At 40.6% G+C, this 17079-nt stretch overlaps 1 protein-coding gene across 1 annotated transcript in view; it reads left to right on the top strand.

Moving 5' to 3' along the window:
- Positions 1–17079, top strand: part of TSPAN12 (tetraspanin 12) — a 58977-nt gene that overhangs the window by 24940 nt on the left and 16958 nt on the right. The window contains exon 4 of the mRNA XM_077807830.1: positions 12708–12782. Within this exon, the coding sequence (XP_077663956.1) occupies positions 12708–12782 (75 nt within the window). The remainder of the gene's footprint in view (positions 1–12707; positions 12783–17079) is intronic.

The raw sequence follows: 17079 nt of genomic DNA, 5'->3' as shown, positions 1-17079 counted from the left end.
TTAAAACTCATGGTGCCTAATGTGTAGCTGGGGAAGTAAGGGGCAAACAATTTTGTAAATGTCTCTCAAAATGTATTCTCCAGTGTTTTAAACTATAAACTTACTTTTGTGGTTAACGCATTGTACATTTCTCAAGCAAGTTGGCCTATCTTTTTGAAAGATGGATTTAAGTGTTTTTGATTGTTGTAGTATAATATTTATGGGAAGCCAGATCTGCACCTAAATTTTTAAATTCAGATTAAAATAAGGATTATTTGTATTTGAGAAATATATATATACATATGTATGGAGCTTTTACTGGTTCTGGATTTTTTAAGTCCTACTTTTCTTTTACTAATTTTTTCCTTAAAAGTTTGCAACATAGTTTTTATTTTAAACCCCTGTTGTTAGATACTTGTTACTTGCTGAAACAATTCACCTTTTCCATATAAGGCCTCATCTCTAAGATGAAGTTTTTGAGCTGATGTTTGAGTGAATAGAGTTCAGATATTTTTGTATTAGAATAGGGTGGAGAGTTAATCTATTTCCTGTTCTGACCAGTGTTTTTCATTCAAATAACTCGCATGGGTGGATTTTGACAAGTTAAACAGCAACATTGAAGTGACCTCATTGCATAACCTCACCAGAGGGTAAAGCTCATCTGTCCAGAGATCGAGCTTTCTCGGGGGCTGGCCTGAGATTGTGGGATGAATTACCACGAGAACTAAGGATCATCACAAATGTCACTACCTTCTGTTCTAAGTGCAAGGCACATTTCTTTGTCCTTGCCTTCATAAACACATAACAACATACGTGTGTGTGTGTGTGTGCACACGCGCAAGCATGTATCACAAATGGTAGAAGTGCTGAGCATCTTATGGAGCTACTGGGAATCACAGCAACTACAAGTATATAGGATACAGATGATGATACATTAGAGCTGTTTCAGTCACCCATATGGAACCATCCAAAGAGAACTGCATCTGGATCATCAGGGGTAGTAGCCACAAAGACTTCATTGCCAGAACCATGTGAGAAGGTTGGCTAAACCAGATGGAGACATCAGGGTGCCAGCAAGGGAAATATCTGGGTTAGGTTAGCTTAAAGACATGAAGGACAGAAGATATGGTGGGATCCAATTCTGAAAGGGTGCTCTGTACCTCCGTCTCAATACCCATTGAAGCTGGGGAATGAGGATGCTCAGCATTCTGTAGCACTGGAAAAGTAACTGTATGGCAAGGTAGGGATTACTTTTCTGCACAGAGCTCTGACTATACAGTGCTGCTGGCATAACTCCTGCCCCTCGATCAGTAAAAGTAGGCAGCTAACGTAAGGAGCTGCATATTCTAGTGGCCCATCTCCCACCCTTTCCAGAGGAGCAGGTGTGCAGCTGGTGGGAGTGCCCAAATCCTCCTGTGAGTGATCGGGATTGATGCAAGTGCATATGCTCTGTTCATCCCACCTCTTGCAACTAACATCAGTCTTGAACACTCTGTTACATAGTGCATGGGCAGAGCTGATGCTCTAGGTCAGGACCCTATTGCCCAGCCTGTCAGAGAGGAAAGAGCCATCCAGTAACCACTCATAGTCAGGTGGCGCTGCAGGAAAATGGCTCCTAACTGTGGCAGCAGGGATGACTGTGTGATATGGCCACCAGCACAGTGGCAGTTGTACATCACACTGGACTTCTCAGTACATCTGTGCAGTAGCAAACAGCCACACGCCTGTCTGTTGGTATTGGAAATGGCTGCACTTTCCACCTTGTGTTTCTATCAGCAATGTATAGTGTGGTTCTAGCTTTGGACACTTTGAGTCACTGTGACAACTATTTGTAAACTGTGGCGGTGGGCCCAGAAAAGCCAGGTGAGTGGGGATATTTTGTCTGCCCTATGTGATATGCTTATCGTCCCCTGTAACAGTATTTAGAAGGACTCAGGGTCTAGGTCTGTGTCTAGCCTGGTAATTAGAGCAGAGTGAATAACTGATTTATTTTTTTGGTTCGCTGGCCATTCTGAAAATTAAAAAAAATATATATTTTGGGTGGACGTGAAAACAAAAATGTCCAAAATTTTTGGTGCGTCAAAAAGTCTAAAAAAAGGTTTTAGGTCAAATGACACATTTAGTTCAACCCCAAGCAAAATGTTTTGTTTAGACTTTTGAGCATTTTTAAACTTTTAAATTTTTTTAAATAAAACCAAACGACATTTTAGAATCAAAGTGGTTTCAAATTGAAAATTTGAAATGTTTTGATTTTTGGAAAATTCTTTAGTTTTTTTTTCTGACCGAAACAATATTTGGCAAAACCACCATGAATTCAGTTTAATGTTTCCATATTACTGAATCGATATTTTGTGCCAAAAAAGTTTTGGTCAAAAAACTTCACCCAGCTCTATTGTTAGTACAACTCTGAGGCTGCAGTGAAGCTAGCTTCAGTGCTCCAACTATGCATTCCTTTTGGCAAGTATGGAATGTGGAGTGATGTCCCCTCAGGCTGGCCACACCCTTTTTCCTGCCCAGCCTTGCCTTTTCCACCAGTTGCACAGAAAGACACACCTTTGAGCACATAGGGGCTGCACAGCTGGTTCTGCAACCCTGTGCTGATTGTGGAACAGCATTAAGTTTACTTATTTCTGGGAGACTTGCCTGGAATCAAGGAACATTTCAAGAACCTTGGGGGTGCATGGGGCAAAGGGCACCCTATATCAGTACTGAATTGGGTTGTTAATCAGGGGAAAGAGGCTTTTGTTGCTCGAAGAAGCATTTTTGTATGAATTGCCTTTGTGAAAAAGGAAAAACCTATTGAAAAGAATAATTTGATTCATTGGGTTGTGCAGAAAAAGATGACTAGTTTTTAATACAGATCCTATGATACTGAAAGGGAAAGAGACGTTATGCTGTAATTTCCTCATGGCAGGGGTACTGTCTTCAACTATGTCTTGTTGAATGCTTAAACCTGATCTTTCAGGGACACTTGTGCCTACATGAAGCCCCATTGACTTACAGCATCTGAGCTTTAGCTAGTGAATAATAATAATAAGTATTTGAAGGCATTAATCTAATTCCTAAGTGTTTATTAATTTCTTCCTTACCATAAGGGTAAAGTAAATGTTGGTAACAGAACAAACTGATGTCTCACAGGAGAATATGCATGGGGGAAGCTGTTTACTCTTTATAATGAATTTTGTGTTGGTCTAATTAGAAAAATACACTCAATAATAACGGCAGAAGGACTAATCAGAAAAAGAACATATATCTGATATATCTGAATATTTCAAATATATCTGAAAATTAAAAACACAGGGATACTGATCTAGCTACAGAAAAGTAGTTCTGAATTATAAGAAAATGAATGGTAATAGTGCAATAGAGTTGTGTAAAATTGAAAAAAACAACAACTCCTCTTGTGTAGAATGAAGTGATTTTGAAAAGGACACAAGCTTTAAATGATTATTTGTACATACTGATAGAACTTGGTAAACTGAGACATCTAAACTCTGCAGACATCAGATAATTTGGCTGTGGAAAGTATCTATTTTGAAGGACAGGATGGCACTCAGTGGCCTAAGTTGTGAATTAGTAGTTTCAGTCCACTTCCTTGTTGATATGTGTCCCCATCACCCATTCAAAACATTGCCAAATTAACCGCTAATCCCCTCAAAACAGGGTTGAGGACATAGCTGGGGCAGCATGGGAGAAGCTTTCACTGCAGGAATAGATAAACAGGGGACTTCAGTTTCCTAAGCTGTCAGTCTGACTCCTTTTACAAGTAATAAATCAATGTCTGAAAATTGTACTGGGGTGAATCCTTTCAATAGCCTCTATAGCTAATTAGTTCCAAACTATAACAAAGTAACAAGTGACTGCAAGGTTTTTTTTACTAGACTTTTCATGGAAGGGGTCTGGTTCCCATTGGTAATCAAACACATTTTGTTGGTGGTCAAATGACGCAGACAGATGTCTGGATGGCTTGCAAAGGCTGATGGTTTCAGGCTGTTAGCCATTGGGAAATACTACACATAACCTCTTAGAATGTTTTGGCATCTGTTTCACATACCATGTACACCAGTCTTTGAGAGTTTCCCTTAAGGTTTCATTCTGCAGCTGCTTACCCTTGGAATCTCCTCTCAGCCCTTGTCCTTCTTTCTCAGCTCTTTCCTGTCATTGCTTCCATGTGGAACACATTGCCCAAAAAGGTGCTGTAAACAAGGCAGAGCCTCTGAGGAGGTCAGATATGCTGATTAGCTCCTTCAGTCTTTGTAGTGTTAGGGTTGCAGTTTTTCTGAAGTCTGAAAAACCTGGTGTCTCTCTTCTGGTGGAAAAAGCCACTTGGGAAAAGGAAAAAAAATATTGTAAAAACAGCAGATTTCATTAAATGAAACACAAAACACAGTGTGATTCACTAATAAACATACTTATTCCTCAAATAAAAAGACACATATTCCCCCAAAATGGAAAACTTTTTCAAGATACCACCTGTTCTCCCCTCTCTTCAACACCCACTGACAGCTGACTCCATTCATTAGCACACTCCCTCTTCAATCACCCATGACTCCATCCATTTCCTGTTATCCCAGGAATCTAGATAGTTTTCTTATAGTTTGCTAATGGACAAGTTTCTTGTTCTCATCATTTCATGTGATGGGATACATTTAATCATTTGTGTAGGAGGCAAGATTGTAAGCCTTGTGATTCTGGCTTGCAAGGCCAGAGTTAAGATTGCAAATGGGGTGAGATTCTGACCTGCACCTATCAGAGGCACAGAACAGAACTTGTAGCCCAGGTATAAGGGAAGAAGGTTAAGTGAATTTAAGCCACCTTTGTGTGACCGTTTAATCTTGGGCTGTTCTGTGGCTCCTGGTGTGATTTAGACAGCCCTGGGGGCCTATATAAGGTGATGTTTTCACTATGCAGCTAGCCCTGGCTTTTACCCAGGTGTTTTCTTCAATGCCTCCTCTTTCCACACGCAAAAACTCTGTCACCCAAGTTGGGAGGTGATTCAACCCGTCTAGCTGGCAATGACTGGAGGTATACTCTAGAGCCCAGGTTCTGTTTTCACTTAGGCTGGTAACATGCCCACTTTACTTGGAGGACTATCAGCACTCCAGTGACTTACCCTGTGTCCTCACTGCAAATGGCTCAGCTTACTGCTGCAGAGAGAACCGTGGGATATAGTGACACACATGGTTAGCGGTGTGGCTGCTAACACCCAGGCTAGGCTAACCCCACTGCTCAGACCGAGGCACCAATCACACAGGCTAACTCCACAGTATGAAGACATACCCTAAATCATGGCAGTCTCTTTGGGTCTCTCTTCCCATTCCCAGCCCAACATGGCACCACCCCCTCCATTGTTTGTGAGTGGGGGGTCCTCAGAAGTCAGTTTGGTGGCTGTCTTACTCAGTACCTGTGCTATGGGACTTGTCCCCTGGCAGAAGAGAAGGATTTGAGAAGCTGTTTACATGGCTCTTGCCTTTTACTGAGGGAAACTACCCCATGACACTTCCCTTTAAACTCTTTAGTTAGTTTCTTTTATTCACAGATTGAAATTGGAGCTTAATATTTCTATCTCAAAAATCTTTCAGATATGTTATATTCATGTAAATGGTTGAGACATGGTTCAAAATAAGAACAATAATCTGTAGCAATTCAGCAAAAACCCATTCAGTTGTTTGTTGTTTGTTTGTTTTTGTTTTAAATAAAATTGAAATCTTTCCCTCTCCTCTCTTCCCTTTCCTACCTCCACCCCCCCACCCCGCAATCTCCCTCCACAATCCTGCTTGACATACTTCAGTAATGAAGAGAAGAGTTTAGTCACCAGGGTTTTACCTGTTGCCAGAAAAGCATAAACAAAAATCCTGGTATTCATGATGCTGTTCATTACGAGCATCATGGGGAATGTCCAAGACAAGTAGAAATCTGTAGAAGTATGAAGGATATATTCTGTGATGCCTCCTCTGAATAAAACATTTTTATTGTGTTTTTTATTTTGTATCAGTACTTTATATCCTCTTCTGCAATTGCGCTCAATTACAGCATGAAAAAGCCCTATCTCTCTCTGTAGGACCAAAAGCAGCGGGAGAATGATTTTATATTGTGAGGTATTTCTACTGTGACACATTCAGCATTAGTTACTGGCTGCAAAATGGGAAGAGCTGGCACGAGCACCTTGAAAGTGATACAAAATGTCTTAGATTTGATGCACGGGACAGTGATTTTTGCTTGCCAGCACTATTCTTGCATTTGCAACTGAATGACTATTATGACTAAGAAAACACCTGTTCCCACAATGTATTCCATGCTTGTTGTTGATTCATTTAGTTTAGTAAAAGGAAGCAAAAATCGTGGCACATTGCAGCTAATGAGAAATTAGTTTCATTGCTCTATTTTTAACATTACATGGAGGCAAAAGGGAAAAACAGGAAGGCATATGTTTGGGGCCATGGTGAGTTTGTGTTTTTAAGAATAACACCAGAAAGGTTTTTCTAGCATTAGTTTTCAGTTAACTTCAGTGATCGTTATGTGTGCACAGTGAAAATTTGTGATCTTTACACTGATTCCCATTCTCCTCCCTGATACTCCACCAGCCTTATAGCAAAAACAAAATGGAGGGCATCTGAATTAGCATAAACAAAGTAAATTTACTACCACCTTTCATGTTGTACTTATCTTTTCTTTCTTTTTCTATTATTTATTCCCTTTTTCTCCTCATCTATGTCCCAGTTTCATTGTCATCTTATCTCCAGTCCATATTCTTCCTCTGGCCTGTTATATATTATACTGGACAGTTTCTCTGCTCTGCTCAGCTTTTGCTTCTAACACTCTGATTCTGTGCTTTGGCCCTGGTAAAGTTTACGGTACCTTGAGGGCTGCTGTAACTTGCACCAGCTGAATATGGTCTCCTATGGACTTGGGATAGATGGAGTGGATTGTGCTCTGGACACTTTCCTGATACACCTTCTGCACCAGAGATTGTGGGGAGGGAGGTGTAGCAGTTCGCTATGCTGATTTTTGCTACGGCTGTCGATTTTAATCCCAGTTAACTCACATGATTAACTAAAAAAAAAAAATGAATCGCGATTAAAATTAATCATGATTAATCGCAGTTTTAATTGCACTGTTAATAATAGCATACATTTATTGAAATATTTTTGGATGTTTTCTACATTTTCAAATATATTTCAATTACAGCACAGAATACAAAGTGTACAGTGCTCACTTTGTTTTTTATTACAAATATTTGCACTGTAAAAATAATAAATAGTATTTTTCAATTCACCTCATACAAGTACTGTAGTGCAATCTCTTTATTGTGAAAGTGCAACTTACAAATGTAGATTTTTTTTCCCCGTACATAACTGCACTCAAAAACAAAACAATGTAAAACTTTAGAGCCTACAAATCCATGCAGTCCTACTTTTTGTTCAGCCAATTGCTAAGACAAATACATTTGTTTACATTTGCAGGAGATAATGCTGCCTGCTTCTTATTTACAATGTCACCTGAAAGTGAGAACAGGCATTCGCATGGCACTTTTGTAGCTGGCAATGCAAGGTATTTACGTGCCAGATATGCTAAACATTTTTATGCCCCTTCCTGCTTTGGCCACTATTCCAGAGGACATGCTTCCATGCTGATGACGCTCATTAAAAATAATGTCTTATTTAAATTTGTGACTGAATTCTTTGGGGGAGAATTGTATGTCCTCTGTTTTGAGATTTTACCCACATTCTGCCATATATTTCATGTCATAGCAGTCTTGGCTGATGACCCAGCACATGTTGTTCATATTAAGAACACTTTCACTGCAGATTTGACAAAACGCAAAGAAGGTACCAATGTGAGATTTCTAAAGATAGCTACAGCACTTGACCCAAGGTTTAAGAATCTGAAGTGCTATCCAAAATCTGAGAGGGACGAGGTGTGGAGCCATGTGTTCAGAAGTCTCGGAAGAGCAATGCTCCGATACGAAAACTACAGACCCCGAACCACCAAAAAAGAAAATCAACCTTCTGCTGGTGGCATCTGACTCAGATGATGAAAATGAACATGCATCGGTTGGCACTGCTTGGTATCGTTATCGAGCAGAACCCGTCATCAGCATGAATGCATGTCCTCTGGAATAGTGGTTGAAGCATGAAGGGACATATTAATCTTTAGCGCCTCTGGCACGTAAATATCCTGTGATCCCGGCTACAACAGTGCCATGTGAACACCTGTTCTCACTTTCAGGTGACATTGTAAACAAGAAGCGGGCAGCATTATCTCCTGCAGCTTTAAACAAACTTGTTTGTCTGAGTGATTGTCTGAATAAGAAGTAGAACTGAGTGGACTTGTGGGCTCTAAAGTTTTACATTGTTTTGTTTTTGAATGTAGCTACTTTGTTGTACATAATTCTAAATCTGTAAGTTCAACTTTCAAGATAGAGATTGCATTACAGTACTTGTATTAGGTGAATTGAAAAATACTACTATTTTTTACAGTGCAAATATTTGTCATCAAAATAAATATAAAATGAGCACTGTATATTTTGTATTCTCTGTTGCAATTGAAATCAATATATTTGAAAATGTAGAAAACATCCAAAAATATTTAAATAAATGGTATTCTATTATTATTTAACAGTGTGATTAAAACTGCGATTAATTGCCGTTAATTGTTTTAGTTGCTTGACAGCCCTAATTTTTACATCTGCTGGAGACTCCCCACCTTCGGGGATATCCCCAGCAGCTTAGTTACAGGAAATTCCTGTTGCTTTTGTGCCTCAGGCCAGATTTGTCCTAACATCTTCTCCCTTTGTATCTTTCCCCATCTCTATTAGTCTGGAGCTCCCAATGATGGCTTTTTCTTTCTCTTTCCCCTCAGCTGCAATACTCAGTTTCTCTTTGTGCCCCTCCCCCCCATACCCCAACTTGCTTTGTGCACTGAAAGTGATCAGAAAGGAGGATCTTCAGAACTCTTGAGTCTTCAGTTCTTTCCCTCTGTATGTATTCCCCCTTTCCCAGGGCTGCAATACTGAAAAGGCAGGATTCTTAAAGGTCCATAGGCCACTTTCACTGCAGCTGCTTATCCTGAGTGGGTGGGGAGTGGTTGAGTGCACACATCCATCCATTGCTGCACAACTATTCAGCTACCTATGTTGTGTCTAGGTATTGTCAGGGCTTCCTCCTGTAGAGAGGCAGTTTCTCTGCTTAGCTGCTGTATCTGCCTGTGGCCAATCTGCATTAACAGCTCAGGACAGGAGTAACAGAAGAACAAAGTACTGCGGGTTGTTAGCATTCATGCAGGCTGCTTCATGGGGGCTGCGGTTCTGGCACTCATGCTTGGCACAGCAGCACACATTGTATCCCTTACTTTATGGCGTATTACCTTAAACAGAGTACGGTACTTTCTTCCAGTATTTTGGTCATTCAGCTTCTGTCAAGGAAGCAGAGCTTTTTTTCCCTCAGATCTGATGATAGAAACCTCATGGAGTTACAAACACAGCTCTTGGGCCAGTTTCAAGATTACGAACCATGTGAACTTTATGAAGATTTTACACAACTCTAATAGGGAGAAAACTGGTTACCAAACGTATAGGAGAGAGAAATGTCAGAGTTTTGATGATACCTGCTAGTTCAGAAGTTTCTGATTCTGTGAGTACTGGATGCTTTGCATTATTAATTATCGATATAGAAGATAGCAGAATAGCAGAAAAAACCTTGGAAGGAATCAAATATTATAGAGAGCAATGTAGGAATTAGAATTGTGGGAATATCATGCAAGCAATTGTGGCAAGAGTTTGAGAGTGGCATAGAAAGAGCATGATCTTTTCTATCAGGGGAATAAGAGCTTTTTTTCCCCAGAACTCAACCGCTCAACCGACAATAGCAGGGAAGAATTAATTAAACCTTTGCTGTGGAAACCAGATTCTTGTAACTGACAAAAGCAAGAATTTGCTTCTTGTGAGAAGTTGCATTTATTTTGGAATTCAGACTCTACTGGGAATTTGTTTGGGAACGGAGAGGTAGGAATTGTGGCCAGCAACGATCTGTGTGGCTTGGATGATGAAAATTATGGGAAGTAAATTTAAATAATAATAATAAATAATAATTACAGGAGTTTTTCCACACAACTTCTGTAAGAATTTTTTGTTTTGGAACTCACTGAATTCAGGGAGAGTTATAAGATTTCCCCAAAATAGGAGGAAGAAATTGAAGCACATCTGAGGTTGTAGAGATACTTTAATACCATTGGTTTCAGAGTAGCAGCCGTGTTAGTCTGTATTCAAAAAAAGAAAAGGAGGACTTGTGGCACCTTAGAGACTAACCAATTTATCTGAGCATAAGCTTTCGTGAGCTACAGCTTATGCTCAAATAAATTGGTTAGTCTCTAAGGTGCCACAAGTACTCCTTTTCTTTTTAATATCATTGCAGTAGTTAATTATTGCAGTATAGTTATTTTGCAAATTAACTCTGCACATGTTGTGTCTCTTCTTTTCTTCTCTCACCTTTGTGAACAGAGGATGGACTTCTTAAGAGAGAGTCAAAAGGATTGATTCTGAAAGATGTTGAGCACCTTTAGTTAATTTAATCCAAATGTGTCATTTCTAGCTTCTATTTACTTTCCTTAGTGGCTTCTGATACTTTTCTTTACTGGAATTTTGCATGTCATGGTGTAAATCCTCTCCACCACCTGTCCTATATCATGAGAATGAACTAAAGGTCCAACACTGCTAGTTTAGCACCCACTTTTCTTCCCCCAGTTTCCTACTGGCTATGAGACAACTTGAGAAGTTCATATAGTTTATACTTGGTCATCATTTTTAATTATATTTATTTTCTTGGCTTTATGTCTGCACAGCAGAGAACATGTCTCACAGCTGAAGTTTATAACATTGTGCAGAGAAGGTAAGAATAAATGGTTCCCTGCAAAGAGTGCTTACAATCCAAGCAGATCAGATATGAAAATGAGTAGGAAATGGGAGATTGCGAGATGACTGAGTGGTGGCGTTTGGCATGTGTCGTCTTAGTTCCACAGTGTTTTAATTCTATTTCTCAGAGCTTATCTACACATGGCATTGTTGCTGATTAATTCCATGTGTACACTCACTTATTCCAGAACAAGAGTGCCTTGTTTCTGTTTAGTTTAACCCACTTTCAAAGTGGGCAGTCAAAGCATTCTTATTCTGGAATAAGCTTGGCATGTTTAGCTAGGAAAATGAAGGCTGAGAAGGGATAGGATTTCTCTCTATAAATACATTAAGGGGTAAACAGCAGGGAGAGAGAAGAGCAATTTAAGCTGAAGGAGAATGTTGGTGGAAGAACAAATGGGTATAGGGTGGGTTTCCCTAACAGTAAAGAAGGACAAATAGGTATGAATAAACTTAGGCTGGAAATTAGACGATGGTTTCTAACAATCAGAAGAGTGAGATTCTGGAACAGCCTTTCAATCGCTCCAGAGTAGTGGGGGCAAACAACCTAATTAGCTTTAAGATGGAGCTTGATATATTTACGAATGGATTATATGACAGAGTTGCTTGTGCTAGCAGGGGACTGGACTTGATGACCTAGGAGGTCCCTTCCACTCCTAATGTCCTGTAAGAGTGTCCAGACATGGAGTTAATCAGGAACCATTAATCAAGAACAACTCTACATATAGACAAACCCTTATTGGCTCTGTGTTTCTCAGAGAAGGAAATAGAACTTGAAGACCTATTGGAAAGAATCAGGAGGAATTGGTGTGGTGTCCGCATGGTTTTCTAGGTCATTGTGTCACAAAGTAATGGATTTTTAACTCCACCCTAGAAAATAGGCAAGTGGGAATGGCCCTTGGGAGACAGGGATCTAAGGAGCTAGGAGGGAAGAAGTGGGGAAGGAAAGTCCTAAGAACAGGTAAGCTCAGGATGAAAATTTAGTGGGAGGTTTCTGTTGTGTTAATTGTTTTTGAGTTCCAAATAAAGACAACTCTTAGAAAGGGTGTGAGTTTGGAAATGGAGTCTTTCTGCTCTATTGAGGACAGGGAGGGGCTCAGCCCATCTACATGGAAGAAGGTGGTACCATGCAAGAGTGGACAAAAGGTACTCTTCAAATAAAAGCAAACTGAACTAACTTTTAGAGTTACAGCAATTGCATATCATGCAGGGTTGTGCCTTCTGTGCAGCTTCATCCCACAAGTTCAATGGTTTATTTGATATTGCATATACTTTTTCTTAATATTTTATTAACTACATAGACCTATAGAATTTCCTTCTTGCTACAAACATTCTGAAGATTTTTTCCATCTATCATATGTTCATGTTGTTAGCTCTACTTGGGTTTTTGGTTGCAATTCCTGTACTTATTTATTATAAATAAGGAACAGTGGAAAATGATGAGTTTTGTGTGTGTGTGTAACAAAAATATTAGCCTCTTTGGAATTGTTTCTGTGTAAAATGTCATGATATTCCTGTTTCATGAGGTAATTTGGAAATTAATTAATATCCCCATAGCAACGCTTGACATATTTCATATTAAGTCAAGTAGAAATAAACCATATTTATTTCACCATGTCACATTATTTAAACATGTTTATAGTCAAAAGGTAAACTTCAGGGCTTATTTCATGAATCATCATGCCTTAATACTTTGGTTTTCACTGTCTTAGTTATATGAAAAATTAATGGTGTTTTGAAATGTTTTAAAATTACTTACTTAATAGCTTTTTTCACAGTGTTAACTTCATTGTAAAAATATATTTTCTGTGTTCCACAGTATTTTGGAAGTTTGCTTGTGATATTCTGTGTTGAACTGGCCTGCGGGGTTTGGACCTATGAGCAGGAAATTATGGTGAGTCAGAAAAGGAGGATACATTATTATAGAGAAGAAAACAAAGATTTTCATTAGCTAGCTATTCTCCAACTGCTGTAGTGTGCATCTTTGGTTATGGCTTTCTGTCAGTCTAGTATTAACTTCAGGCATTTTGGTTTGTGTTAATATAGGGAATTCTGGGAAACCAGTTCTTTCTAAAAGGATCCAGTCTGAAATTTTCTCAGGGTCAGATCCTTAGGTCCTGTTTCATTTATTGCTTAGACAAGTTCCCACTGAAGTCAAGTGGGAGTTTTGACTCAATAAGGATTGCAGGCTTAGATTCTGTGTTTTGAGGGGATTTGGGAGGGGATCTTGCTGTGCTGTATTGTAAACAGACAGTGCATTCATTCCATAAATGACTTACTGCTTGCTGAGGTCGTTAGTAATGTCTCCTTAAACTATAAATGCCTGTGTTTTAACGTGAAACATGTCTCAGCTATAAAACTGATTTCTGTAAACTCCTCAGGAGGTTTTATCTCCAACTAGTATTTATAACTGCACCAGCCTTTAATTTTCAAACTGGAGACTTGAATCCATTATGAAGGGAAATGGCTAAGTACTGAACAGAAAACAAACTATCATGTTATTCTGCTTGCTCTTATATCTTCTTGTCTAGTTTTCAGTTTGATACCTATTTATGAACAGAGTGACAAATTTCCTCCAAGCTGCCGAGATATGCCCACGACACTGGTCTTTTCAACAGCAGCCAGTGTGTAGCAATTATACTGCAGTAAAAAGGGAGGGAGCTCATTTGGTATTTGTACAGTACTAGAACCAAAGGAATTTCTGGCAGATCTGTACTCTGAAATTATGTGGCAGCATTTTGTATCAGAACTCATTCCCTTGCTATACAGATTCCAGAGCGATGTTTTATGCTCCTAATATAACATCATTTAAAGATATCACTTTGCTTAAATGTCAGGTTGCATTGATATGATACATTTTTTTAAATTGGGAAGGTAGATCATAGGTATGACTCATACCCTGGCCACAGCCACCATCCTCAGGGATTCTGCCAGGGGTGACAGTTATAACTAACATCCATGGCTCTATAGAAGTCTTATCAGTAGAAGCTGCCAAAAGGAGGCATTGAAATGGAGCATCCTTCAAATTCACCAGCTACACCCGCCCCCCTCTCCCAGCCAAAACCATCCATCTTTCAGGATACCCTAGATGGGCTAGGCCCCCTGCTGGATCGGGGTTTTGGGCACTTTGGCCGATTGTGACCTCATCTGTCCAGGCAGGTATTCTGCTAGTGGGACCCGGGACCCATAACACTAGCAGAAGCCAGTATTGCCTGGGGCTGGCACTCATCCTACCATAGGTTATGACATCAGTGACTTAAAAAACAAAAATAAGAAGTGATAGATCCATCAACCTCTAGGGAATTTTGTCGATCTGCCTTGTCCCCTTCCCTAACCAGGCCAGAATCAGTCCAAAGTTCTTCCACATCTGCCAGGGAAATTCAGTAATGTGGACTGTTAGCATATGAATAAATAGAACTAAATATTTAATCTGAGTGTTGAGTGTTCTAACTGGTTAAAAGGAAGACTACAACAGGTCAGACTGAAAGGTGAACTGTCAGGCTGGAGAGGGGTTACCAGTGGTGCTCCTTGGGGATCGGACCAGTCTTATTTAACATTTTTATTACTGACCTTGGCACAAAACATGGAAGTGCGCTAATAAAATTTGCAGATGGCACAAAGTTGGGAGGGATTGACAATACAGAGGAGGACCAGAATATCATACAAGAAGATCTGGATGACCTTGAAAACTGGAATAATAGAAATGGGATGAAATTCAACAGTGCAAAGTGCAAGGTCATGCATTTAAGGACTAACAAGAATTTCTGCTATAAACTGGGGATGTATCTGTTGGAAGTGACAGAGGAATCATAGAATCATAGAATATCAGGGTTGGAAGGGACCCCAGAAGGTCATCTAGTCCAACCCCCTGCTCGAAGCAGGACCAATTCCCAGTTAAATCATCCCAGCCAGGGCTTTGTCAAGCCTGACCTTAAAAACCTCTAAGGAAGGAGATTCTACCACCTCCCTAGGTAACGCATTCCAGTGTTTCACCACCCTCATAGTGAAAAAGTTTTTCCTAATATCCAATCTAAACCTCCCCCACTGCAACTTGAGACCATTACTCCTCGTTCTGTCATCTGCTACTATTGAGAACAGTCTAGAGCCATCCTCTTTGGAACCCCCTTTCAGGTAGTTGAAAGCAGCTATCAAATCCCCCCTCATTCTTCTCTTCTGCAGACTAAACAATCCCAGCTCCCTCAGCCTCTCCTCATAAGTCATGTGTTCTAGACCCCTAATCATTTTTGTTGCCCTTCGCTGGACTCTCTCCAATTTATCCACATCCTTCTTGTAGTGTGGGGCCCAAAACTGGACACAGTACTCCAGATGAGGCCTCACCAATGTCGAATAGAGGGGAATGATCACGTCCCTCGATCTGCTCGCTATGCCCCTACTTATACATCCCAAAATGCCATTGGCCTTCTTGGCAACAAGGGCACACTGCTGACTCATATCGAGCTTCTCATCCACTGTCACCCCTAGGTCCTTTTCCGCAGAACTGCTGCCTAGCCATTCGGTCCCTAGTCTGTAACGGTGCATTGGATTCTTCCATCCTAAGTGCAGGACCCTGGACTTATCCTTATTGAACCTCATCAGATTTCTTTTGGCCCAATCCTCCAATTTGTCTAGGTCCTTCTGTATCCTATCCCTCCCCTCCAGCGTATCTACCACTCCTCCCAGTTTAGTATCATCTGCAAATTTGCTGAGAGTGCAATCTACACCATCCTCCAGATCATTTATGAAGGAAGAGAAAGACCTGAGTGTATTGGTTGATCACAGGATGACTGTGAGCCACCAGTGTGATGCGGTTGTGAAAAAGGCTAATGCAGTCCTCGGATGCATCAAGTGAGGTATTTCCAGTAGAGACAGGAAAGTGTTAGTACCATTATACTGGTGAGATCTCATCTGGAATGCTGTGTGGAATTCTGGTCTCCCATGTTTAAGAAAGATGAATTCAAACTGAAATAGGTTTGAGAAGGGCTACTAGTATGATCTGAGGAATGGAAAACCTATCTTATGAGAGGAGACTCAAAGAGCATGACTTGTTTAGCCTTACCAAAAGAAGGCCGAGGGGAGATATGATTACTCTCCATAAATACATCAGAGGCATAAATACAAGGAAGGGAGAGGAGTTATTTAAATTAAGCACCAATATGGACACAAGAACACATGGATATAAACTGGCCAGCAACAAGTTTAGGCATGAAATTAGGCAAAGGTTTCTAACCATTAGAGGAGTGAAGTTCTGGAATAGGTTTCCAAGGGGAGCAGTGGGGGCAAAAAAACCTAACTGGCTTCAAGACTGAGTCTGATCAGTTTATGGAGAGGATGGTATGATGAGACTGCCTACAATGGCATGTGGCCCATCGGCGACTACCAGAAGCAAATATCTCCAACGGCTGGTGATTGGACTCTAGTTGGGGAGGGCTCTGAGCTACTACAGAGAATTCTTTCCCAGGTGTCTGGCTGGTGGGTCTTGCCCACATGCTCAGGGTCTAACTGATCGCCATATTTGGGGTTAGAAAGGAATTTTCCCTCGGGTCAGATTGGCAGACACCATCTGGTTTTTTTGCCTTCCTCTGCAGCATTGAGCATGGGTCACTTGCAGGCTTAAAGCAGAGTAAATGGTAGATTCTCTGTAACTTGAAGTCTTTAAACCATGATCTGAGGACTTCAGTAACTCAGCCAGAGATTAGGGGTCTATTACAGGAGTGGGTGGGTGAGGTTCTGTGGCCTGCGATGTGCAGAAGGTCAGACTAGAGGATCATGATGGTCCCTTCTGACCTTAAAATCTGTGAGTCTTGATCTCGCTCTCTCTCCCGCTCCCTCCCCTCCTTCTATGCTCTACCATTTTGTTTCTTTTCCTTCCAGGTTACTCTCTTACTGCTCTCTTTCTTTTCTTCTCTCCCCGTATGCCCCATTGTTTGTTCCTCTGTCTTCAGTCTTTGTGATCCTCCTGCCCCCATTTGCCCTCATCATACTACTGCTCACACGGTGGGGTGGGCCAGGAACACAAGTCTTTCAGGCCCTCCACTCCCAAGTCCCGCTACTGACTGTCAGGCTCTGAGACCAAGCCCACTGAAGCAAAGCACTTCAGAATGGTTCTACAATACCTACAGGTCACTTTCAGGGGCTGGCCCATCCAAAGAATGCAGAGTATGCAGGCCCTTTGTCTTCCACACTGGGCAGTG

Source organism: Eretmochelys imbricata, chromosome 1, assembly GCF_965152235.1.
Source record: "Eretmochelys imbricata isolate rEreImb1 chromosome 1, rEreImb1.hap1, whole genome shotgun sequence".
Lineage (NCBI taxonomy): Eukaryota > Metazoa > Chordata > Testudines > Cheloniidae > Eretmochelys > Eretmochelys imbricata.
The sequence above is the reverse complement of the archived record's forward strand: the minus strand, read 5'-3'. Positions and strand labels throughout refer to the sequence as shown.